The sequence below is a fragment of the Centruroides vittatus genome, unplaced genomic scaffold, assembly GCF_030686945.1.
Source record: "Centruroides vittatus isolate TY-2023 unplaced genomic scaffold, ASM3068694v2 scaffold_435, whole genome shotgun sequence".
Classification (NCBI taxonomy): Eukaryota; Metazoa; Arthropoda; class Arachnida; order Scorpiones; family Buthidae; genus Centruroides; species Centruroides vittatus.
In genome coordinates, this window is record NW_027122708.1 from 7,110,085 (window position 1) to 7,137,967 (window position 27,883).

Consider the following 27,883-nt stretch of genomic DNA (forward strand, 5'->3'; position numbering starts at 1 on the left):
TTGCTGATCTATACCGTTCTTCCCAAAAACTTTATTCCCACTGTTCTTTTTCCATGAAAAAGTTTGCATGTGTCATTTCTGAGTCCTCATAGCAGGGACACCTGTACATTGGGACACTTGGGGAATGTGCCCCCTGTTGTTGTCAGATTGCCCTTTTCATTAACCCCAAGGGAGATCTAAGATTTCATTTTATTTTTAAATTAGTTACTCATTTTTATCACAGAAAACTTTTTACTGATGACAAAATTAAAATAAAAATATTTGTCATTAACCAAAATTTGTTCTAGAGTTGTGATTGTTTTTTCAGTCGTGTACTGAGGTACCACCACTGTACACGACATTTGATTCATGCGATTTTGTTATATGCAGTAGCATCAACAGATTGCATTAATCAAGGGATACCTTATATATAAACACATACATACAGGTATCCCTTTATATATACAGGTATTTTATATAAGGTATGTACGATGCCCTTTTCTATAGCTTGTGATCCCCTTTTTTATAGTCAGCACCTCATAGCCACTGCTGTTGTATTCCACTTTAATGTCACATATTATTTATCACTTGCAACACTTGACAAACTTTTGTAGAACTTCTTATTCTCTGCCTTCTGTAGGAAAGCTGACTACTTCAGGCAGTCCACAAGTTTCTTGTCTGGTATAGGTATTGGATCTTTGTAGGCTTGTGGCAATGTCATCTCATTGATCCACTTCCTATTGCTTCTAATCTGATTATTTTTGTTTGGCCCAGAATATATGTCATGAATTTGAATAGCCTGTTTATTTTCAGTGACTTTTATAATACTTGCTGATTTGAGATACAACTTTTACTCAATAAATGGGTAATGTTTACATACCTGCAATCAGGAGCCACAACTATTTCCTACTCCATTCTTTAGTGGTTTGTGTGGCTAATTCCATAAACTTTTGCTTCTAAAACAACATATTCATTCCTCTTCTTTCTTGGCCACAAACACCCACCAATATTGGACATCTTCAAATAATGTTGAGGTTACTGAGATCCAGAATATCTTTCAATGTAGTTGGCCATCTTGTAAATTGACCTTTATCCAAAAAATAGCAGATGTCCCCTGACAATTACTGTTTTTGTGAATAAATCTTGACATTACTTGCTGACATGTGTTGTTTTTGTAAAACCTCAAAATCTTTCATGCAGAATATCTCTGTTGGCATTTGCTGTTGTTGCATAATATTTCATGGAAAATATCATCAGATGAATGAAAAAAATCTTTTTTCCAAATTTTGACACACTTTTGCAAAAAAAAAAAGACCTCAATTGGTTTTTACATTCTATTTGTTGAATGTGTGTATTCTGTTGGCTGTTTTTAAATTGACTAATGGCTAGTAAAGCTAGCCAAAAACATTAGCATATTAAAGATTTTCACTGCTTAAAAGTATGTTTCCTATTAGAAATTCCAGTATGTTATAAAAGGCATTTTTTTTAAATATTAATGTATAAAATTATTTTTGTCTAATAGTAATGCTTTTATATTTGCTTTCATCCAAATGAAACATTAATACTAATCCTAAGTAATTCTTACACAAGACCTATAAACAGAAAGAGCCTATATTGCCATTTTTTAACATTATCCAGTTATTTTACATTTAAAAGTTCAAATAAGATTTACAGCTTTTTATTTCTATTATGTTTAAATTTAAAAAATTTACCTTTTGTATTGTATTTATTAGAAGAATGACTAATTCATGATCTTTGTTTAAAAAAATACTGGCTGCAACATAACCTGTATATATAAATAAATTTTTAAAATCAACAATGTTAAGAAATTATATAATAATAAATATTAATGCTATAAATATAATTAAAATTCTTTTATTGTGATATACAAAAATTGATGCAATATTATGTAACAAATTAAATATTAAAATTAATATTTACATGTATAAATAATATATTTATGTTAATAAAATACTATAAGTAAGTAAACCTAATCATTAATAAATTTTGTGGTGGATGTGGATTGTGCTAAAAGCTTGCAACATTATTATTATTATTATTATTATTATTTTATTTATTTTTAAATTTTATTTGTTTTGAATTATTATTCTTGTATTATTCCTGTATATTTTATTTTATGCATATATTTATATTTTTGTTTACTTTTTGAGTTTATATATTGTATTTTCATAACTTATAAGGTCAGTACTAACATTTAAATTGTATATTCTGTGATGTTTTAATTTTTTTTGTTTTATTTGAATGCAACCATCATTCATTTTGTAACTTTAACCTGAAGAAGGTTGGTTAAATATGACTGAAAACATTAGATATTAAAGTAATTAATGAAATTTTTAAGGTATTTTAGGAGTGTTTACTATTCAGCATTGCATCTCACAGTAGTTATAAATACTCTTACATTTTATATTAAAAAATTTCCACTATAATTTATTTTACTTTCAAACAACTCTATGAAAACCCAATAAACTATTTATTATTATTATAGTCGTTATATAGCCCATGGCATATGGCAGTGGTTGGTGCCTTATTTTACTTTCAACAATCAATGCTGATTTTATTCAAATAATCAAAAATTTCATCTAGAATGTATTCTTTTTTGATGGAAGCCATTTTTTACAGTTTTAAACCTGTCATTATTTGAAATTATCCTTGAATACAGATGTCTTTATCTTCTTAAGAGTACAGTATAGTACAGATATTGTACTGTATTGATAACACCATCCAGCCAGTAAAGGTTATAGAAAAGTACAAGTTAGCAATATAAAAAACAATATTTCTAAAAATTCATCAAGCTTTTAAAACTTTGTTCTACAGAAATTAAACTTCATCAAATAAGGACAGTTTTAAATGTAAGAAAGACTTATTTTCAACATTCCAGAGAAAAATTTGTTAAAAAGAGAAATTCTTTATGATGTGGAAGTTCAACTGTATTTGTTCTTGTGTTATTTGCAACTTTTAAAAAAGGTATTTTTTATAAAATCAGTAGAAACTCATATGCTTATTGTAATCACTTTGGGACGTGCCTGTAGTGATAATAATAACCAACAATTTCATTAAGGAGCATAGCTAAATAAGACTAAAATTAGTGGAAATTTTGGTTTTACTCACTCTAATATTAAACAGGCATGTTAGAACAATTTAAAAATGTATAAAAACATTAGAAGGTTATAATAGTGGTTCTCAAATTGTGGGATATGTCTGCCTAGTGAGGCATAAGATCCTTCATAAGAGAGACAAAAAAAATGAGCAATATTATTGTTTATTTTTGAGTATAACTCCCATAATCTATCCATAAGTTTTAAAAACAAAACACACATCTTCAATGTGTATTTCATTAAGATTATGACATTGTAAATTACTATTATGGTTATGACTAGTGTTGTCATTACATCATCAAAATTTCATTTCATTTAGCAGTAAATATTTGTGTTCTATTTTACTTTCATTTTGTTTAAAATATAATTGTGTGCTATCAAAAATTGTAATAAAACCTTAGTTTAATTAGAATAAAATGTATTCAAATAAAATTGTTATTTGAATGCATTTTAACATGCTTTTATGAAAGTGTAGGAATGAAAGTTTAATTGCAAACAGGAAAATGTCACTTTAAGCTGAATTATAGAACCATTGAATTATAATTATTATTAACATAATTGTTTTGAAACATGCTACTTTTGACAATATTACATGATTGATGATAATATCTATGATTATAATAATCAGATTCTATTGTATATGAGTTTTCTGATTTCTAAAATCAAAAAATGTTAATTATTTTGAAATTTTTATATAATTGCTTTCCTATTTTACAGAAAATGTGTATCTGAGCATTACTACATAACTGAATTATATAATTATAACTAATTCTTTTCTAAAAATACTTGGTATTATTATGTTTAAGAAGAATATTATATATAATAATTTTATATTAAAAAAAGTTTGCTAAAAAATGAATAAAGTTTATACTACTTGTAATATGGATCAAAAATGTATTCTCATCAAATTTAAAAAGATTTTGGTTTAAAAAAAATATATAAGAAGCTTAAGTACAAACACACAAAATAGAATAGAAAAGAAAGAAGACTAAATGAAAAATAAAAACAAGCATTTTAGAATTATTTCTTTTCAAAGAAATACTTTGAAAAAACTGGTAAAACAATATCATGATAATCACTTTGAATATCATCATCTTTAACAATTCAAATTGATTGCCAAAGTTTTCAATGTAATATGAACTGATTGAATCATAGACTGCCTGAAATGCTTTTGCTGTTTTTTTTGGACAAATTTTGTTTAAGTTCTATTCTATTGACAAAGAACAGATTCAAATTTTATAATTGGGAAGAATAAATTATGCTTTTATAACAATAAATAGTAATTCAATAAACTCAGGTCTTGTAAACATGAGAATTACATTATAATTAACATTATAATTCAGTAAAGATACATTTTTTAAATCCATGTTAATACAGATTTTTCATAACTTTGTTCAATACAACATATTTTGTAAGCTACAATACATTTACTTTTTTAAATATTATAATACATCTTAAATAAATGAAATAAAATTGTTATAAATTTATATTTGTTTTTAATTAAAAAAAATGAAACACGAAACTATTCAAAGTAATTTAAAGAAAAAATAAAAACAAAATTAAAACTTTGATAATTGATATATAATTAAACTCAGAACATATTAAATAAAACAAAAAATATATTTATCATTAATAAGTTTCAATTTTATTTCAGATATGAATAATAGAAAAAGAGAAATGTATTATAAAAGTAATGCAATTCAATACACGAATAAATAAATTTTATCTGAATATAAATTTTGATGCTGAAAGCACAATGAAATATTGTCTTGTGATAAATTTAATGATTGAAATTATCATAAAATGGCAACATACAAATAGTAACCTTGAATGCCAAATTAGATCAATTATAGCATCTAGTATACTTAGTATGTAATTTGAGTTTCACTTAGGTTGTTGTTTTTATTAAAATATTTCTTTAATAAGAATTCTATTATTAAAGAAATGTCTTTAATAAGAATTATTTGTCTATACAATAGACACACTTAAATTCAATTATAATTTTGGTACATTCTAAAATAAGATCTGTTTAAATTTTGATGTAATTTAAAGTAATTGTTAATCTTATCAAAACATTTGAATAATCAAGTATTTTTTTTTACATTAAATACAGAAAACTTAATTTGTGCTTAGTATCTTATTACAGTAAAAGTTTCTGAAACTAAGTTTTATAGTTGTTGTTCTATTATAATTAAAAATAAGTTATTTGTTTTATTATAGTATTTTGTAGTATTTTGTTTAACTATTATATTTGATTATTAGAAATGGAGAAAAACATTTAATCACCACTAATTGGCCTAAAAAATATAATTAATAAGATAATTTTAAAAAACTGTGTCTGCTGTGTGTGTGTGTGTATATTATATATATATATATATATGTATTTAAATATTTTAATATGCTAGTAATGTTTGGAAGTATTTTATTCTTATTTTAAAAAAGTATTTTATTTTACTGACAATTAAAATTTTAAGATTTATATATTTACTTACCTATCATTTTCTGATGAAGATTTCCTTGTTGGGCTAACTTTAAAGAATGGATGTAAGTAAAAGAACAATCATAGCCAAGAGTTTCACAATACATGGCATATAACAAGCACTCTTCAACATCATCCTTTATAAAAAATCACAAACAGTATAAAAACTATAAAATTATCATCATTGTTATATATTTATTTAATACAAAATTTTAGAAGATGCTAATTTAATCTAAGCTTGTCTAATTTCAGAAAATTTTGAGCAAAGTGCAGAATACATGAATACATGGTAACTCATACTGACAGAATTTTTCAGATCTTAATTTATTTAGCCCATCTAGAAACAAACTTTACTTGCTGGAGTGATATAAGGTGTGGTTTTGTTTCTAAATTTCTTTCTCCAGTTTCTATTATTGTTTATTATTTTTTCCATTGCCATCAAACATCCATTATGTCACTGTTTCCTTCACAATCAGTATTTTTGCTTGTATGACTGTACTGGTTAACATTAGCTATGCTTTTACAGTAGTATTTACATTTGAATTTCACAGAATTAGAACAAAGGATGAAATCATCAATATTCTCTATGCCTGAAATCAAATTCAATTTTCAATTCAAACACTTTATAAATACAGTCAAACCTGTTTTTATGCGCTCTTTTTATGTGCGATTTTTATTTGTGCGATTTTTTTAATGCGAATTTTTAATTTGTGCGGTATAGTTGGCGACTAGTCTCGTGCGATTCGTCATGTCTTACGTTGACTTATTATAGCTAAATAAACTTATTATAGCATAAATGCACTTATTATAGTAATATTATTGCATGAATATGCGAAAAATGAAATAATTTACTTTTTAAGTCAACAAAACACCACCTGGACAAAAATATGTAAAACAGACGATAGACCAGACGATGCAGTCAAGTGCTGACATCTGTTGTCAATAAATTCTATTTCGTACGGTTTTGAGTTATTTTCTATGTGAGACTTTTTTTATGCGGACCCTGTTGACCGCATAAAAAAATTATTTTTTTAATTGTGTTGCGAAAACTATTATTTACAGCCATTCGTGAAGTTTCGTGAAATTTTTTTTAAATGCATTTTTTTAATGCGGTCCCTATCCCCCGCATAAAAACAGGTTTGACTGTATTGATAATGTTCCAAAGTGAAAAAGTAAGTTTAAGAAAAATAAATAGAAGCAAAATCTAACTTTGGAGGTCTAGAAATTATTACCATATATCAGTGGCGTGCCGTGACAATTGATGATAGGGAAGCTGTTTTTTTATAAATACTGTATTTTAAACAAATACTGGAAATGACAAAAATAAACAGTTTATTCATTTTAATTCTAAAATAGATAATTGACACGAAACAAAGGTATAAAAATTTGTTTTTATTATTTTATTTATCAATCAATCTTTATTATTTGATATAACGGGTGTTATTACAAAGGGGTTAAAGAACATTGTTATTTTAAGTTAGATACATGTACAAAGAAGTTAGCATGGCAACACTATCACCGAATAAAATTTTGTAACAAAAATCAGACGGCAGTGTAGCAACTCAAACATCCAAAAGAATGTTGAAAGAATCAAGAAGTTGTTTTCTCATATCCATCGCTGTTGTTCCACAAAAAGAACATTCAGAGTCACCTAAGACATTAATTATTTTACCATTTAGGTTTATCAAAAACCTATTTAATCTAAATTGTGCAGCAAATGACTTCACTTTATAACACAAATTAGACAGTAAATAAGGTCCTGGACTCCACATTCCATTAAGAAAAATTTCACTATTCAAACCTCTTTTACACAAATATTGAACATCTTTTAACCAATATAAGTCTCTCAGTCGTTGATCACAGTCCAGAAAAAACAAACGTTCACTTAAATACATATAACTTGAGGACATCCAATATTATTTAGTAATCCTTTAGCAATAGCAGGCCATGGCTTCAAAAAAGAATTACCATTAATCTTTGAAAGTCTTGTATATGTAAATTTTCGGTAGTCATCTTCCGGTAGGTCAATGAGTTTCCTCCATAATCTAAACAATTTTATCGACAATCCAATAGTGAGGGGAAATCTTCCCAATTCCATTCTCACTCCAGGTCCTGAGACAGATCTGTTAATATGGAACACCTGAGTAAAGATCAAAACATCCAATCCGTACACTATTGGTGACCGACCCGGTGCGCCAATAACATCAGATGAAGTTCCGTAAGTTCGGTCAGAAAACACCGTTGATCAGGTTCGTCGGAAAGACACCCTGCGACGATTTTGGTACTTGATGGATTCATCTCGAGTCCAAAACCTATCGTCGAATCTTCTGCTGCTCACCAACCGTCCGAATAGCGTAACGTCCCGTAAGCGTAGCGTGGGATTGTCCTTCACAGCCCGCGTCTATCTGTCTTTTCTCTCACATTCCGAGAGTCAACTCCCCTCTTCCCGCCTCGACCTTTACCCTCTACACTCGTCGGCAACGGGTCGGACGACCAACCGGTGTTTATCCGTCCACATTCCGTCTCTCCCTCAACCGTCTTCTTGTAACGGTGATCGTTACCAGTCCAAAAGAAAAGGGCGGGAATCATGTCTACTCGATTCCACCCCGACAACCTGCTTAAAGTAGAATAACTGTATCGATGCAAATTTGTCTACTAAAAGTCCGCCCCAAACCGGAAAAGCGTGAAACATACTTGGTCCAATCAAAGAATCAAATAATTTAAAATAATTATTTAATGAAGACGCTTTAATTTTAATAAGTAACTTGATGAGATTGGATATTTTAGATCTTGCAGCAAGTAATCCTTTATTTAAATGATAGGAGAATGTGCCACGTGAAGAAAAATAAATACCTAGATATTTAAAATTTGACACAGTTTCCAGTTTATGATTTTCTAAACTGAAATTATCTTTTTTTTTCCACCTCTACGAAAAATCATAAGCTTTGTCTTTTCCGAATTAATTGTTAATCGATTATCGTCACAATATCTCCAAGTAAGATTAAGTCTTTCCCTAAGCGAAGAAGCTGAATTAGCCAAGAGAAGGATATCATCAGCATAAAGAAGACAGTTAATTTCGACACGAGAGGACAATGCTATCATAGAACTTTGACTTCTCAGAAGTTTAGGGAGATCGTTCAAAAACAAAACAAAAAGGATAGGACTCAGTGGTTCTCCTTGAGGTAGCCCTCTTTTGGAATCAACATAATCAGTACAAAATGAAAAAGTTTCTATAAAATATCTAGTATTAGAAAAAAATTGTAGAAAGACCAATGCTCCTAAGCTTATACCATAACAAATCAGGATCGACTGTCTCGAAAGCTTTCTTGAAATCAATAAAAGCAGTATATAGTTTCCCTCGTTTCCTTGAAAGTGATATTTGAATAGGACCAGTCAAAATAAACAAATTGTATTTGACGCCTCTATTTTTAGCAAATGCTCCTTGGAGACGTGTAGCAGTATTAAACTCATTCATCCAATTCCAGAGACGATTTGCAATAATGGTTGAAAAAAACCTTTCTAAATACAGTAATTAAAGCAATTGGTCTATAATTAGTTGGCGTCTGCCTACATCCCCTCTTATATATCATTCTTAAAGCAATCTGTTTCCAAAATAAAGGAAAAGAGCAACTAGACCAAAAGGAGTTAAACATATCCAATATACCCAGTAGTATTTCTGTAAAAAGGTATTTTATCATTTCATTCCTTATATTATCAGGACCTGGGGCCTTAGATAATTTTAATTTTCTGATTACAGTTTCCAGTTCACTCAAAGTGATAAAGTCATCCAAAAGAGGAACATTATTGCCAAAACTTAAATCAATGTAAATTACTGTATTTGGTCCAGCGAAATACTCTTGCAAATAATTCAACCAATCCGAGAAAGTTATAGTATTTTCACACGGTTTCTTTATTCGAAATTTATTAACTAGTGACCAAAAATATCTAATATTTTGTGTCTTCGATAATAATGAGTTTATTTTAGCCAAAAATAACTTTTTCTTCACCTTACATGGTGACTTGTAACTTTTATTTAATTTACAGTATTCTTTAAGTAATTTAGATAGTAATTCATTATGTAATTTATATAAATCAAAACATTCTCCATAAAATTTACTTAAAGAATTAAAACTCGCTTCGAAAAATTGTTATTCATGACATTTAAAATTAGCAGCATCTAAAAGCGATTAAAATTTTAAAGATTTTATGTCTGAAAAATCGGTCAATATAATTATAATTAAAAGAAAATTATAGTTAAGTATAGCTTTGTAAAGAAACGTACATAAAAATAACAAAATATTCTTTACATTTTAAATCTTAAAACAATGCACTTAGTCAAATAGCTCCCTACGAGTGGCTAATGAATAGAATCATTGGAAACGATATACAATATTTTGTGTTGTCCCGTATTCGATAATACGGCGCTTCCTTTGGGAAAATGCTTATAAGAATTTATATTCGAATATACATTAGCAATCTTATTATTGTTTCTCACATGTATAGGAATTTGTAATAAAATACATAATGCGTTATAATAAAATATTAATTTTAAGTTATTCAAAGTACGTTAAAATATAAAAATAATCACGGAATATGTATTTTTATTTTAGAAAATACAAGGAAAGTGGCGTTTCCACAGCTTCCATGGACGGCACGCCACTGCCATAGATACTCATGTAAAAGTCAAAATATTAGACCATTTTTTATTCAATTATTGTCAACTATTACATGGATATTAGTTTTGAGGAGCTGAAATTTAAGCTAGAATCCAAAGTACCAAATCAGTAGCAGAAGCCCAACTAATCTCTAAATAAAATGTTTTATTCTTCATGGCTGGATTCAGGACTACTGGACCAATTTCTTTGTTGCAATTTTATTTTTATAAATTCAATGTAGCTTAAGGTCACAAAATATAAAACAAATATCAAAATAATTAATAATGACAATAAAAACCAATAAATTTTAAACTGTAGTTATAGATCTGTGTGCGCTCGTGTTGGCAATATCTGGCACCCACATGTGTGTCCATATATTTATGGCACCTCTGCTGAGATGACTGCTGCTGCTGTCATTGTTGCTGACCATAATTCCTTATTATTCATTAGGTTGTTTTAGTGAAAAGTTTCTTGCTCCCAATACTCAACAGCACCCAAAATATTTTATTTTAGATCCAAAATGCAAGAGTATTGTGGATTGAGTTATTGAAATACATTACAGAAAATATCTACCAATAGATGGCATTCTTAGTGGAATTGTGAAACTGGCAAAAATCCTCATGGCAATTACATGATAATACAGCACAGTCAGAATGGTGCTGTAAAGTACTAATTTTAGTAGTATGTAAGGAAACTGACACAAACTGCGGGCGGTGAAAATTCCGTTGACCTAACAGGCACTTTACGTGGATTCGAGATTAGTTTGCCAGGCCTGGGCTTTTGCATGTGCACCGAAAAATTAGTAAAGAGAACGTCAAAGAGATACAAAGGCAATAAAATTCCAAATATATTTAATTAGTAAGTCTACGTCAGAACTATGTAGTACAAATTCAACAAGCAAAACAAAATTTATTAAATGAAAAAATCAACAATTCAAAGACCAACAAGGTTTTCAGCTACTTAGCTTAAACTTAAGACTAATCCCCTTTGAAAACTCAACAATCACTTACTTAGCTCTATGAACAAACTCTCTTATGAACAAAATGCCTATCTGTCACCTCACTATACTTGGAACCTGTTTCCTCAATCCTTCCTCTATCATCAATTCGAAACTTTCTCTTTAACACTTTGGATTGCCTTAACCTCTATCTGGACTTCGCCTCATTCAAAATGCCTCAATTCTCTATGATCAGTAATTCACCTCGACCAGGAAAGCACCTCGATCTTTTTCAGTTAGCATGTTGGTTTTATGCCATGAGGTGACGTCACAACTCAATTGGGGTCACTCCCCTTATTTACATACTTATTTCTAACATTAAGTTTTTTACTTTCTTTTCTGGCAGCCTATTTTTTCTAATAATTCTTACAAACCATTTACATTATTTATTATTACAATTTTTCTGGGATGTTTTACACGATTTAGTAAGTACCTTTCCTAGTGATTGTGGGGATTCCCCCTCTTTTTTTTTTCTGCGGACTTCCCTTTTTTCCGCTGGGCAGCACAAATGTGCGCGAGTTTTCCTAAGGCGCTTTGTTTTTCCATGAGTTGGTTTGTTTTTCTTCCTTTTTTGTTGTTACATAGGAGAGTGGTGGGGAACCTTCGTCCTAACTAAACATAAACCCCAAAACAAAATTGAATAAAATGGAAAATAATAATAAACTAAAAATAACGCTCGGACTCAGTTCCTTACAGTGCTTTTCAACATTGTAAACAATATGAACTTTTATAAGGACCACCACTTATCCTGAAAAACTCATTGTACTTGTAGTGCCTTCAATGGAAAAAATTCTGGCAAATGTTGACTACAAATGTTGACCTGTTGTCCATGAAATACTGAAGTTAACTTTTACATGGGATCTATGGAAAATTCTAGATTTTTTGGCCAAAAATAAGAGGTCAACTTTTACATGGGATAGTAATAGTTGTATTACTCAAGCATATAAAGTAAATATAATTGTAAAAAGGGTTGTATAGACATTTTTAACCAATATATGATGTAACTTTAAATGCCATAATTCTGATCTTTGCAACAAACAAAAAATAAATTTATTTATATTAATTAAAATAACTTACTATGTATAAATATTTATGTAGTAGTTTAATTCTGTAATAATTTGAAGCCTTTCCTATCCTTTATTTTGAAGTTGATGTTTTGTTTAATTATTGTATTTGCATGATGAAAAATACATAAATAAAGCAAATTTCCTTAAAATTAAAATAATTTGAAAATAAAAATAGATGATGTTGCACACATACAATGTACTGTACACATATCACCAAAGTTACTCATGAGTCAAAATATTCTGGACACTCCTATTTTCTTAATAAAAACTAAACAACCTGCAGGTTGCCTGTTATAAACTGAAAAAGCCCAAACTCAGATTTATTTTGGCCCTTGCTCTTTTGTGCTGGATACTTCTAGAATCTCTACTGGGCTTTGACTGTAACATATACACACATTTCTCACATTTAACAAAATTTGGAAAATAAAATGATCTAATAAACCTTATTATTAATTGGATTACATTGCTTAAATTTATGTATTTTAGAATAGGTTCCTAAATAATACAGAAAAATATGTGATCATAAGAGACATTACAAAAAATATTTTTGGTCAAATATCTAACTGTCACATCTGGGAACAAATCATTTAATAGATTAAAATGACAGAATATATACAACTGGAATTCTTATGTTAGAAAAAAAAATGAACTGAAATATGTAAAGTAATTGTAATAAGTTAAGATAAAATTTTGAATTATAAACATATACAATAAAAAATTACTACTAAAGGCAAATTTTAATAAAAGTTTTGTTTTTCTGATCTAACTGTCAGTTTTGTATCAAATATTAAACACCAGTTAACGTCCTACTAATAGGCAACATCCAAGTAGACAGTAAAAGATAAAATATATGATAAAACATCTTACATTAAAATAAATTTAAAATTAAAAATAAATCAGAGATATAAGAATAAAACAGTGTAAACCATTAAAAAGATTATGAAAGAAATTAACTTATAACAATATTTCAATTCAAAACAAAGTAATTTAATAAAGATACATAAATACAAGAAAAAATAAACAAAAAGCTGTTTTTACCAAACTATTTTTGAGATGTAAAGAAATGAATTAACAAATAAATTTGGTGATAGAGGTAGATATATTATTAGCAAGGTTGAGGCTGAAGATTTAAACATGAAAAAGTGTACGTCAGACATTCAGCGCCACTTTCCTGCAAGCCTAGAAGTTTGACAATGGCATTTGGAATGTCGAAGCATGATTCAACTGACTTTCCAAACACCATTGTCAAACTTCTAGGCTTACAGGAAAGTGGCACTGAATGTCCGATGTACATGTTTTCGCATTTAAAACTTCAACCTCAACCTCGCTATTACAACTCATAATCATATTTTCAAACCTTTAGAATGGGGAATAGTTGTGATGTTGGTAGAAAACACAGATTTTTGAATAAAAATACTAACAGCATTAAATAAAATAATTCTTTATTAACATTGATATTGCACAATGCTTATATTACATAGCTTTAATAAACCAAACTTAATGTCAACTCTCACATGATATCTTATAAAGCTATTGCCATAAACACTGTCATGAGTATGGCAATAGCTTTATACTCTTTAACATCACAATTTATCACAAAAAAGAAAGCTTCTACTGCTATACTTTCAAAATGAATTCAACTACTTGGAAAATGATTACAAAAAGTAATAGTATATTTTCAAATTGTGCATTTCAAATGTAATTGATAGTTTAATAAATATTTTTTGAGATAATTTTGATTGGTTCTACTTATTCAAATTACGTTTTGAATCAGTAGAACCAGTCAAATGGCTTTTACAGGTAAAAGCTGAAGAAATTATCAATAGGTATGTTTCATAAATATCAAAATTTTTAATTTCAATTTATTTTTAAATATATTATTAAAAATAAATGAGCAATTATTTATTGTAAAATTGTCAAAATGCTGGTCTACAATTTTTAACTATATTTTTAATTTATTTAATTTAAAATATATGCTCTCCATCTCAAATTAGTACTGGCTTGCCCCTGTATATCATACTTTGCCTGTTAGCAACAGAGTCATACCAGTCATCTATCTAACACCTTTCAGGGGAAAATTTTTGAATTGAAATAACATGACTTCTGGTTTAAACCAGAAGTTCAAATATAGTTAATTGGGGTCTCCTGCCCTAAGGTTTCCATATCTGGTCTTGTCTTTTCATCCAATTCCATTCTCAAAATTAAGAAAAGACTGACAAACGGACAGACGACAGTAGGAATTTATAAGTCTACAATTTTTTCAAATTGCAGCTCAACAATTTCAAAGTTTATGTTATTTATAAGTGTTTTTTTGGATGGAATAAAGGATTTTAATATGGAAAATTAAAATCATATTTTAGCAATTTTAAATGTTCTTTTCTTACCAGAGTAATATTAGGTTGAGTAAGTTGATTTTGAAGAAAAAGCAATTTATTTTTTATTAATTCATCTTCTTCCTATAAAATTAAAAAATAGACAATAATTAATAAAAATAATATTTAAAGAATTAATATTGAAAAAAATTAATAAATTAAAATAAATTTATCAAAACCTTAATAATTTAGTAAAATACGACTTAAAAATATAGTAAAGCATTTATCAATAAAATCAGCATTAATTAAAGCTGTGCAAATTTTTATTAAAAACTTGAGAAATTTAAATTCATTTGGATAGAAATTATCATCTTAAGCACTTAAACTAACTTGTTTGGTAAAATTATATTATTATATATTTTACTTTATAACAAAATTCATATTAAAGGTGCCTAAATTAAAAATCCAGAGTATAAAAATAACTTGATTTCGAAAGTTGTGGGTTTACAGAATAAACAAAAAACAAAATAAATCAAAGATAATATATTTGAGCAGTCTGTCAGTTTAACCATATTGAATCTATTTCATAGTTTACCACCTTTTGATTCTGTTCTGTAATGATATTGATGTCTCATCTTCCTTCATGCACTGCTTTAACTGATACCAAAATCATTCAATGGACTCAGTTGGGCATTGTTTTCACAAGGACTGTACTGTACCATATCCCATGTTGATCAAAGGCAGCAATTATGCCTAGTGTGTAGTGGGACATTGTCAAAACACTTAATCTCTATTCAGTCAATGCTTTTTTCAAGAATGGAACTAGTCTTTTCTTATATACTTCTGTATTAATACAAAATTTAGATGGTGCAATGAAGACTTGAGACCTCCCATGAGAGCTTATGGATATCCATATCAAAAACATCAGCAACTTTGCATAATGTTTGAACTTTACATCTGGCATAACATCCTTTCCTTTTCACAGTAAAATCTTTATTTCCTGCACATTCAGAACTATCCAGTGTAAAATACAACTCATTGTTCATAACAACATCCGGTTGTTGAAGTAACCTCATTTGACCTTCTAATTGTATCACAGAGTACTTGGCTGCAGAAATCCTTATTCTAATAAAACATCACACCACAATTTGCAAATTCAAAGTAAAATCATATTTTAACAATTTTATTTGTGTTGGGCAATTTAAACTTTTAAGCCAGTTTACAAAGAGCCCACCTCACTAACAGCTATGTCAGTTAGTTTCTTACACTTTGCTTTAGTCATTTTAAACAAATAACCATAGCAAGTTTTCAATAAATTCAATTAAAATTATATATCAAACATCTTACAAGTCTTTTTGGAATATCATACTTTGTAACAAAATGAAAAGTTCAGTACTGATACCATCTATTAAACTGAGGATACTGAATTCAATAAATCTACCTAGTACCTAGAACCTAGATAACCTTGATCTAATTTCAAGAAATCAAGCAAGCATTAACTTGTGTGTGTAAAAGATGAGGAAAATATTCAATTTATATATAATTCAAATCAAATGAATTTTATGTATTTATATATAAATCAACTTGGATTTCAAATATACAAATGAAAACTGACAAGAATGACCTTTTACTGTTTGAAAATCAAATCATTACAACACTAACATTAGAAAAAAAAATAATTTTCTTCAATTTAAATCTTATTTAAAATAATAATCTTAATCCTATTTTGCATTATTTGTCTTATAATAAAAGAAAATTATGATTTTTAAAATAATGAAATGTCTATTTTTTCCTCTTACATATCATTACATCAGGAAATATCTTTATGAAAATGTATCAAAATGTTTGCTGCTGATAAAAAAAAATCAGTTCTGTCAGACCTCATCTATTTTCATTATATTTAGAACTGCTCTGCATAACTTACTTTTAATGACCATATAACTAATGTTACTCTATAACATTATATGTTGAAGATTTCTACTATCTTCATCAGTTAAACATTTAGATTATTTAACAGATTCTAGAACATTTATTATTAAATTTATCAATTTAATATAAAGAAAATTCACTTTTCTGAATTTATTTATTTTATTTTAATCTTGGAATACAAAAAGATATAATGTATGACTCTAACATATTTTTAATTAGTAAACAATAGGCCTATGCCAAACCAAAATTCTGACATCGATATTGGGCTTGTTATTGAGATTCCTTCAATATATCAATATTGAATACTGAAATATAGAATATCAATATCACAATACTGATATTAATTATCAATATTCTAGATAAATACCAAATATCGATATCATATACATATATCAATTATTGGCACAGTACTAGTAAACAATTCTTAACTTTAATATTATTATTTGGCCATGACAGCATATGTTATTTGGCTTGAATTTACAATACGATACAATGGATGAAATATATTATGGTGGAATCTTGTTATAACAAACTTTTAGATGTTCCCTGATCCAACCTCCATCAGAATCTACAACAAAATCTTTCAGGTGTAAAAACATTTTTAAGGTGATTATTGTAAACATATTTAAAATGTACTTTCAGTTTAATGTTCCTTTTCTCTAAAGTCCCTTAGGTACAGTAATAGGAATTCTTGCAATTTTAACTTTACCACAATAACCTCATTACAACTATTTTCTCTCTTCTTTGCTAATGTATTCCAACTAATTACAACTGTACCCAGGGGAAATGGGCCAGTTCAGAAGGAACTAACAAGTGTCAACAAGGCTAAAAAGTTGTCATAGACAAAGGTAGATATAAGTATTTAAATACTGTATCTTTTAATTTTGTTATTTATCATATCCTTGTGCCAAAAAGCTGGTTAGTTGCATCTGATATAGGAAACCAAAGTGTAAAAAAATATGATTCAGCGATTGTAAATTAATTGATAACTACAAAACTAAACTATTTTATTTACATGAAATAAGTAAAAAAGTAAGTAGCATTTATAACATATATAATACCTTTGATAATAATATACAGTATATACATTTTCTCTAGAGAAAACTTTCAATTTAACAAATACTTTTTGAGGAGTTCCCTCAGGTTCATTGAAATAATATTCCACTGTATAACTTTTAATTATTTACTGATACAGTTGCTATTTTTCCATTTCTGTCTTTGCTGTCCTAGCCCATGTTTTGCATTACTTGACAACACTATTTCTACATTCCAATTAATAATAATCATTTATAAAAATAATAGTAATAAGTTTACACGATTAAAAAGTTTTTACTTAGTTATTTAATGAATATATATAAACAATTTTAAATAATAATAAAATAAGAAAAAATTTAATCAATGTTAAGACAAAAAAAAAGTAATTTAAAATACTACAGAGTCAATTAATAATAATTATGATAATAAACATGTTTTAAAAATATGTAAATTGTGCTTAAACTAATTGACCACTCATGCTAAGGTATTCTACAATGCATCAAGGTTGTCCTCACAACATAAAATATTCTATTGTTTTGAGATTTGTAGGCTTATTTTATTTTTTCAGTAATGTATTCAATATGTCCCTATTGAGTGCATAGTTTTATTTTCAATAAAACTATGCACTGTTTTGTGTCAGTGAATCTAATACAACTTTATTCTATTATATTATATCAAGTTTAAAGAATGCAATTATAATTAAACTATATAATCCTTCATTTCAAATTAGTCGATTATATTATTAATAAACTTTCTTTTCTAAATTTTCTTTTAGGAAACTTTAAACTTAAAACTTAAGTTCCTCTGAAGATGGATTTAGCAGTCCAAAAGTATTTGGGAGATGTTATATGATGATTTCTGAATCCAATAAAAATATGTTTCTTTGCAGTATTATAATAAATTATAACTTTTTATTTTTTTGCTAATGAATTATTTATTAATAAATAATAATTACCACTAAAATATAGCATTTTCTTTTTGTAAAACAACATAAATTTACAAATGAAACTATAATCAGGAAAATACAGTATAAATAATAAAACACACTTTGCTTTAAGCTTTTAACAATTTAATGATTTTAAAAAATTGTATCTTTGCTGAAGTTTTATTTGAAGTTTTGCTGCAAAATCAAACCTTTAAAAACTGAAAATATTAATTTGTTGGAAAACATATTCAATTAAAAATAAACAAATTAAATTAAGATAATTACAAATCACTTTTTAATAACTTTAATTGCTTATAATTTTTTGTGCTATATTTTATGTAAATTTTATACATTGCTACAGAAAAAGAATCATCACTTTTAAATATTTATCTGAGTATCCAAGTACTCAATTAATCGAGTAAAGACAGTAATCTTATTTTCTGAATAAAAAATAGATACCCAATATTCAGCTCTATCTAATCTAAAATCATTATTTCAAATTAGTCATTTGTTAACAAGAATTTCTGATATTAATTATATTGTATATTGATATACAACAAAGACTAAAACTTTAACAATAAAGCAAATTATATATTTTAAATCAAATTATTCAATAATCAATAATGTGATTTCTTGAGCAGAGATTTAATTTCAACCATAATTTGGTTGAAATTATTTCAACAAAATTTTAGAACTTTAATTAAAAACAATTTTTTTTATAGACTGCCTATAATGTACAATTATAAACAAGCTAATATTAATACAATTACTACTGATTTTACTATGATTAAACAACAGATTTACACAAAATCAAGACATCTAATAAATTATTTTTTTGATAATATTGTTTTATTACAATAATTTAAGAAACAGTTTTTGTATAATCTAATAAAACTTTTGGTACTTTTCCATTGTACCAATGCATGTCACATTCTGATGTCAAGCCCCATTGCATAGCATCATTTTGTATCAAGAAAAAATGCTATTCAATTATTTTACATATTAACTTTAACTTACTAACTCATCAAATTTTTTCATGTTTGGATTTTTATATGTGATACAATATAAAAAAATTTGGTACTTTCTGTTACACCTCTTCACATCTCATGTCATGTCCCCATGTTACACTGTACTTGTCAGGTTGCAAGTTGTTGCATTGCATACGAAACAACTAAGATTAATCGCATTATGAATTCAAATGAATTTAAAGTATGCAAAAATTAAAATATGAGTAGCAATTATTTGTTTCTAAAATTTTAAAAGTATTTTTTATTTTCATACTTTATATTAGAATTAATTATTTTTAAGAAAAGATTTATTTTGTAAATAATTCACTGTTATTTATTGGTATGCAAATTAGCCCATTGGTTTAGCATTTCAGGTTAGACATACTATTGAGGAGAATGATATATTTGTTCATTATTTTCTATTTGTATGGGAATGAAAATGATATTTCTTTTGTATTCTGAAGAAATATATATTACATCCTAAATATTTTTTCAAAAAATGAAATAAAATGTAGTTTTGCTAAATGTGTTTAAAGCAAATTGGAGTTATGACAATTAATTTTTTAAGTGTGCTTTAGGTATGCAGACTAATGATGTGGATACATGGATGCCAAATCAAAGCTTAGTTTTGTCATTTCTTTTAGATTTGAGTTTTCTAGGCTTGAGGAATTATTCTCACCTTAGTTTTGTATGCAACTTTTAAATGTGAATTGTTAGTTTAAATGAAGAAACATAAGTAGCATTCCTTGAAATTATCATTCAAGTAAATGTTTTAATATAACAAAATTAACAATATATTTAACTTTAAGTATTAAGTAGAGTCATTTTGGTTAATTTGAAATATATTTTGATTTTTTAAATAGTAGTTGTTCTTCATTCTTTAAATTGCTTTCCCTAATTGTACTTTTCCAATGCTGGATTAATGAAGACATACCAATGAGTCTATAGTATACAGTGTAAAATGACATTTTTACCAATCATTTAAATTCCTTTACAATGCTCCATTACAAATGCTTACTGAATTTATCATCATTACTGGATTACACTATTAACTAATTTTAAAATTATATATTTTATAAAATTAGAAAAGCTGTTAAAATATTGTAAATAATAAGCAAGCTATTCTTTAAATATATATACCATAGAAAATCTGCAATTCTATCAAAGTCAAATGACTACTTGATAAATTTAAATGAGATTAACTTAAAAAAAAAAAAAAAAATATGGTTTTGAAATATTAACAGAATTTGGCTGAAAAATTTATCAATTTATCAAATATAAAAAGTCAAAACTATGATATTATACAATACATAAGATGCAACTTTTGTCCCAGAAAACAGGGAAAAAATTGCCCTATGTCTTATAGGCCTAAGTGAAGTTACAATCTACCACAGGCTAATGAATTTTCCAAACAGCCTTCAACAAGCTGCAGGTAACCTCTACCTAGTCTAGTATTTTTCAACCTTTTCTAATAGCAGTACCCCAAATTTGTAATTTTTTCTTGTATAAATTATATAAAAAATAGGGGAACATGTATTTACAATAAGTATTAATTAGTAAAAAATGTATACAATATTCTCAATAAAATAATTACAAAGGTATTAACAACATAATTTGGTGGCAAAATAAGTTTTATGGTGCTGCTCATGACTACATTTTGTGGCAAACTAGCATGTCATGGCAGCCTAGTTGGAAAATCATTGACCTAGCTTAATTCTTAAATAAAAATGTTATTGTTTAATAAACACATTATTATTATTATTTAAAAATGGAATTATTGTAAACATTAAAGTTAGATAATGCAAAATGATAAGCAAGCAATCATACAACATAAAAGTATGTATTCTAAATACACTAAATATATAGTAATACACTATCTTTTCCCAAAATATTCTGTACTGAAATGAGGTGCATCTTATTTGATATAAAATATAGTAATTCAAATTAAATATTTCTGAAATAAACTTGATGTTTCTTGATATTGAAGTCAAAGCTTTTTGCTGTGGATAAAATGCAAGAAGTGACATTCAGTACATTACAAATATAACAACAGAATAAAATGCTAATAATATAAGCTCTAACTACATAACTTTAAACTTATATTTTAAAATAAAATAAAGTTTAAAAAAAGTTTAAATTATATGCATAATATATATGTATATATATTATGCATATAACTTTAAAAGTATTTACTTAAAATAAAGTTTAAAAAAAGTTTAAATTATATGCATAATATATATGTATATATATTATGCATATAACTTTAAAAGTATTTACTTGAAAATATATTTATTTCACCTCGAATAATAAAAAATTCAAATGATAAAAACTGGATTTGACTTTGTTTTTTATATGATTATATACCGTATTTACTCACATATAAGACGAGATTTTTATTCAGTTTTCATTTCTTCAAAAACCTAGGTTGTCCTGTACGCAAGAGCGAAGGATTTTTCACATTTTTGCAATCATTTTTGTAAACCATGTAATTGCATTTTTTACCAGATGCACACCCTCTGGTGTTTAAAAACAAAAGTATTTTATCTGGGTTATTTCAATCATTCTTGTGTATTGTCAAAAGTAAAGATGAATAGCAATAGGAAAAGCAAAGCTTTTGAATAGAATTCCAAAATCACACGGGAGCCCAATATAATCCATTCCCACGTGAAAACAGATGATTATTCAGAGAAACTCATCAGTGTAATTGATGGAGAGTGGATCTGACTGTTAAGAAATGGCAAAAGAGGTACCCAGTTGTCTAGCTTTACATGAACAAATTATGTAGTTCATTTTACAAGATTTTTCCGTAAAGTTTAAAATGCCAGTAATTTTTGGGGGACAATGTGTGCATTTATGTGCATTTGATATTTTATTTGCGATTAAATGAAATAAAATTAGAATTGTATTAATAAATCTAATTTTCTTTATTTTGATCTTTAAAGTCACACTTCATCCTATATGCAAGATTGTCTTATACATGAGTAAATGCAGTATATACTGGAAGTATCAATAAGAAAAACTTGAGGATAGTTTTTATTCTTCTTCAATCTATTATTCTGAAATACAAGTGAATATTAACTACAACACTTTTTTCAATGAAAAAACTGCAATGCTTTTAAAAGTTCTGTAAAATCATGTTTTAATAGGGTTGCCTGCCATACATCCATATTTAGTACAGACCATTTGTACTTTTCAATGGATCGCACAGTTAATAGCTAAATCATAACCAGTTACATTTAAATCTGACAAAAAGGGCTAAATTTTTTATTATTATTATTGCATTTATTGGCTAAATAGTAACATTGTATAAGCAAATGTAATGGCTCTCTTGTTTAGAAAACATGTGCACATTCATTATAATGGTATTTTAATTTAATTTAAACCTTATATGCCTACATTTACTAGATTGGAAAATATGAATAAATTTCCTTTGTTTTTCCTTGCCGTCCTAGTACTTTTAATGCTAATCTGTTTGTATTTTGCCTTCAACTGTTATGGTAACCCTTGTTTTACATGTATAAAAAATATAACCATCAGCAAATTAATTTTAAACTTTTTCAGTATAAAAATACACATACATTAATTGTTAAAATCGAAACATGTTAAAATCAAATATAAATTATATCATCAAAAGTCAATTAATTAAAATACAAGCTGTTTGCCTTTCTTCTAATTATTAAAGCTATGGTATTTTATTTACTCACATAAAAAACAACTATGGTTTAGCATTTAACGCAAAATATTTCCAAATTATTTATTTATAGACCTAAAGATCATTTACTGAATTATATATTACGAAGTTATGTATGGGCATTTAAAAGCTATTAATTTTGCAAATATATATAATTTGGAATCACTTAATTCTTTGTTACACCTTACATGTTTCGAAGAAGCAATTCTCAGTCGCTCAACGAAATCTCCATATCTCTTCCTATTACCAATCATAGGAAGGAGAAACCTTCGATGACTACTTCCACTTGTTAAAACTCTTTGTAATGATTCTAATGTTTTCTCCATCTATTAAAACTTACGTCTAGCGAGACGAATTAAGTTATTAACAACATTTTATACAAAATAAATTTTATGCTGCAAAGAAATAAAAGCTGCTATGTATTTAAAATTACTGTAATGGACGGCGCCATTTTTCTTTAGATTGCGTCCTCTGGCGGGTAAAAATAATAAAAACTAAATATCTGAATTTTCGATTTCGTTAACAAACATTTTTTTAAATTTAATATATTTATATGTATATAACGGTTATTTTAGCATATTATTTATTTATTAGTGACGTTAAATAAATAATAAGTCATGTTTTAAAAATTATTTAATAACTAAAACTTACTGAAAGCAAGATAAAAGAATCGATATACATATCAACCAAAAATATTAGCTTGGATAATATAACAATAAAATATTAATAGTTTTCCTGTTTGGTACGGGTTTTCTAGAAATACACTGCTAATATTCATACTGCATTCCTTGCTGTTTTATTTCTCTGTTTAACGGACCCCTATCTAGAAAACAAAAGCATTTTTCCTACAGTCTCCCAGGTGCGTGCCTAAACTTTTCGATTGGCGGGCCAAATTAATAAGCAGTGGAGACGGGTCACAAGTATTTTGTATACAGTACTCTACATACACAAAAAGTAGGCATATTTCGATCATTTTGCAAGTGGTGTATCAAATATGTACGCGAGCCGAATTTGTCCCAGGGGCCTTATTTGAGACCACTGGCAGAGATGATTGGGTAAATAATACATTAGAATTACTGTACTAGAAATTCGCTAAGAATGTTCTCAATACGTTCACAAAACGTATTAAGAACATTCTTATTCATTCATTCATGAAGTTGGAAATTACTCGTATATAGTCGCAATACAATCTATAGCGGGAAGATTTTTTTCGTTTAAAATAATGAATTTTAAAAATTAAAACAGAAATTAATTTTTGAAAACAAAATGACTTAAAAGTCACTTACGTGTTAACTCACATACTAAATTTGGGAAACGAGGTCTGAAATTAAACCTTATGACCTCTAGATAGGCAGAAAACTATATATACCGGTATATATGTTATGGACAAAGTTATTAATCGGGCATTATGAATAATGATCAAAAAGGGCGCGCAGTGTGATAAATATTGATTAATTTATCAAATTGACCGGTCATTATGAATACTGCTATCACCTAGTCGGGAAAAGTGATAATAATACGTTGAGGAGTGATCATCCGATATACGCTAGCCATGTCGGATGATCCCTCCGGCACTCAGTTGCGTGTGCGTATCGTGTTTAGTACCGAATTTTGAATTTGATTTTAAAAAACTCCACTTATTTCATTTAGAAATATTTATTTTTTGTGAATTATTTCAAAGTACTATTAACTGATATTCTTGCGGTAAGTTAGAAGTAACTTCCATTTTTGACTCTCACTTTTTCTATCATTGACAAATACGCTGATTTTGTAAAAATTTGATTGGTTTCACCTTTTTCTGCTATTAACTCGTTTAATCGGTTGTTGAAGCGATTATTCATATCCCTTAATGATTCCTCCATGATCGTTACTTTTGTCAAAGAAGAAAGATTACTACTGGTTAGATTACTACTGGAAAGATTGCTACTGGAAGAACTACTGGTTACATAAATTTAAAATTCGGTACTAAATGCAATACGCATTCACAACTAAGATGTAAGTTCTGATTGGCTAGCGTATGTCGGATGATCACTCCTCAACGTATTATTATCACTTTGCCGACTAGGTGATAGCAGTATTTATAATGACCGGTCAATTTGATAAACTATTGAAATTTATTACAATGCCCGATTTTGTTGGTCATTATTCATAATGCCCGTATTAATCACTTTGTTCATATATATATATATATGTTACCGCTAAAGCTCGAAAGCCATTAATGTGTACATTACCTAGCTAATCTCCAGAGTAACTAGGGTGATCCGTTAAAGTTTCAAAAATTGTTCCATTTCTCAAATTACCTAGGTAATGTGCAGATGACCTAGATAATCTGCACATTACCTACTAGGCACTCGATAAAGTGAAAATAAGATCTTTGCTGGAATGACATCAACGTTTCTGTACGCTTGAATTAACAATGTTATTTATTTAATTTTCGATATCTAAAGAATCAAGTTAATACAATCAAACAATCAACAAATTAGTTGATAGAATCAATTAAAAACTGTAATGCAAAAAATCAGACGGTTTAAAATATTATTACAATCAAGGAAATGAATTTGCAAAACATATGATAAAATTCTGCTTACTCAAGGGCGTGGCCAAGGGGGGCACAGGGGCAGCTGCTCCCTAGAAATTCGAAAAAATTATTTAAATGCTAAGTTTTAATTAAAATAATCTTCTTAGGCTTCTTGTAAGTTAAAAAAAACGTTTTAATTAAGATATTTCTTTTCCTGTACATGGTAAATGATTAAAACTTTATGAATCGTTTTTATTTTACCTACATACAATTCATATCCTCTATCAATTTACCTCATCTTGCCCCCCCGGTCCATTGGCTGGCGTTGTCCTTGTGCTTACTTATTAGTGCAATCTAAAGATTTGTGACACTTTGAGTTACATAGCAATTGGTTTTTGCACGAAGCACATCTATTTGTGGTACATTTAAATTTGCAGTCACATTTTCTGAAACCCTGCCCAGTACCAAGGTATTCGCGTTTTTCATGACCTATAGAGGGCGCTGAATTTTTACAAAATGGCTACTTTATCTGGGTCGCTTGTAACTAGTAATGTAAAATTAATCATATATTACTGCCCGATATAATGATATATGCTGCTTGTAGCTGTTTATCGAGAAATTTTATAGTAGCAGAACAATTATTGCTAGCGGGATACGTCATTATGTGGTATCGAAGCAAGTGAGCGAGATCGTTCTATGCATATTTGTGCCCTTTGTGTTAAAAACATCAGCTTTGACATTGTCCTATCAGGGTTAGATTTACAAGTAAAAAGCTATGTAAATTGTTGCTTAGGCTTCGACTTTCAAGGAGCCTCAAACATTTGTACAAACAAAAAAAAATAAAAAAAATTAAAGTCAAATTTTGTAATAAACATTTTTTTACAAACCAACAAAACATACTTTACTTTTTATTTTGTGTAGTATTTCGTTAATTTTTTTCTAAGAATTAACGTAAGGTCTTTTTTTAAAAAAAATGATAAAACCAATTTTAAAAAAGATTTTTAAAGGAATGGGTATAAAAATTTAATTAAATTCAGTTATAAAACAGAAGACTAGTGAAACCTCACATCTTTTTCTTCCAATAACCGTATTGAATCAGAGAGATAGTCTGATTTAATTTTTTTTCTTTTTATGATTGACTTCTAAAATTGTGAAGGGTTGGTAAGGGGACTTACATTCAGCTTAAGGCTTCGAAATGCTTAAATCCGACCCTGTGTCCCACACAAAATAACTGGCATTTTAACTTTAAGAAAATATCTTTTAAAATTGACAGCATAACTTGTTCGTGTAAAATTGGACAATCGGGAAACTGCCAATTCTTAAGTCTAATTCACTCTTTCACAATTCGGAGAAGCTCATAAATATAACCGACCGATTTCCGAATAATCATCTGTTTTTCGTGTGAGAATAGACGAAAACTTATATTAGGCTCCCGTAAATCTTTGAAATTGCAATTTGGAACGCAACAGAAACCTTTGCTTTTTCTATTGTTATTCATATTTACTGCTGATAATACACAAGAATTAATCAAACGACCCAGATAGAATAGTTATGTTTTTAAACACCAGAGGGCGAGCATCCGGTGAAAAATGCGAATTGTTTTATTGCTGTTTGAGGTAAAGATATTTCTACAGCAGGGACATCTTTCGTTAAAAATCTCTCTTTACAAACACTGAATTCAGATTTTGCATACAATTGTTTTAAAGTACCCGTTTTAGTACCAAGTTTATAAAAGTCATCCTCCGTGTTACTAAGAACCACAGCTAAAATTGAACGCTCATCAGTTTTTTCTCTGTCTTTTTCGGGAAGTAGTAGGGAAAGGAAATGAGAGAAACAAACTTTTGAACTTTAACAATACGGAAGCCGTTAACTAAAATTTACTGAACATTTATTGACCTGAGTTATTTACAATAATTAAACTGCAAAACACAGACACACACAAATGGCTAGAGTTAACAGGGAGTGAGCTTTATGGATGTTTGGGAGAGAGACTCCACAGTTATTTTTCTAGGTTTTCGAAGAATATTCATACCAAATTTGATGCGAATATGTTGAACTGTATAGAACCCTTTACCTAAAAAGTACTGTACATAATAAGTAAGAATGAATGGTCTCTAGGAATAGTTTGGGGTAGGAACCCCTACAGTATTTTTTCTAGGGTGTTAAGAAATAT

At 27.9% G+C, this 27,883-nt stretch overlaps 1 protein-coding gene across 5 annotated transcripts in view; it reads right to left on the reverse strand.

Annotated features, from left to right (window-relative positions):
* LOC136989047 (AP-4 complex subunit epsilon-1-like) overlaps nt 1-23,655 on the reverse strand; it is a 99,813-nt gene extending 76,158 nt beyond the window's left edge. For 2 of the 5 annotated variants that reach the window (XM_067287130.1, XM_067287128.1), the window contains exons 1-4: nt 23,381-23,655; nt 14,678-14,749; nt 5,588-5,711; nt 1,692-1,765 (exon numbers count right to left, since the gene is read on the reverse strand). In XM_067287130.1, coding sequence (XP_067143231.1) covers nt 1,692-1,765; nt 5,588-5,711; nt 14,678-14,749; nt 23,381-23,518 — 408 coding nt within the window. In that variant the 5' untranslated portion in view covers nt 23,519-23,655. Of the gene's footprint in view, nt 1-1,691; nt 1,766-5,587; nt 5,712-5,878; nt 6,201-10,527; nt 10,694-14,677; nt 14,750-23,380 lie in introns of those variants that run through there. The other 3 variants (XM_067287129.1, XM_067287131.1, XM_067287132.1) reach the window with 3 other exon arrangements.
* Nucleotides 23,656-27,883: the final 4,228 nt, after the last annotated feature.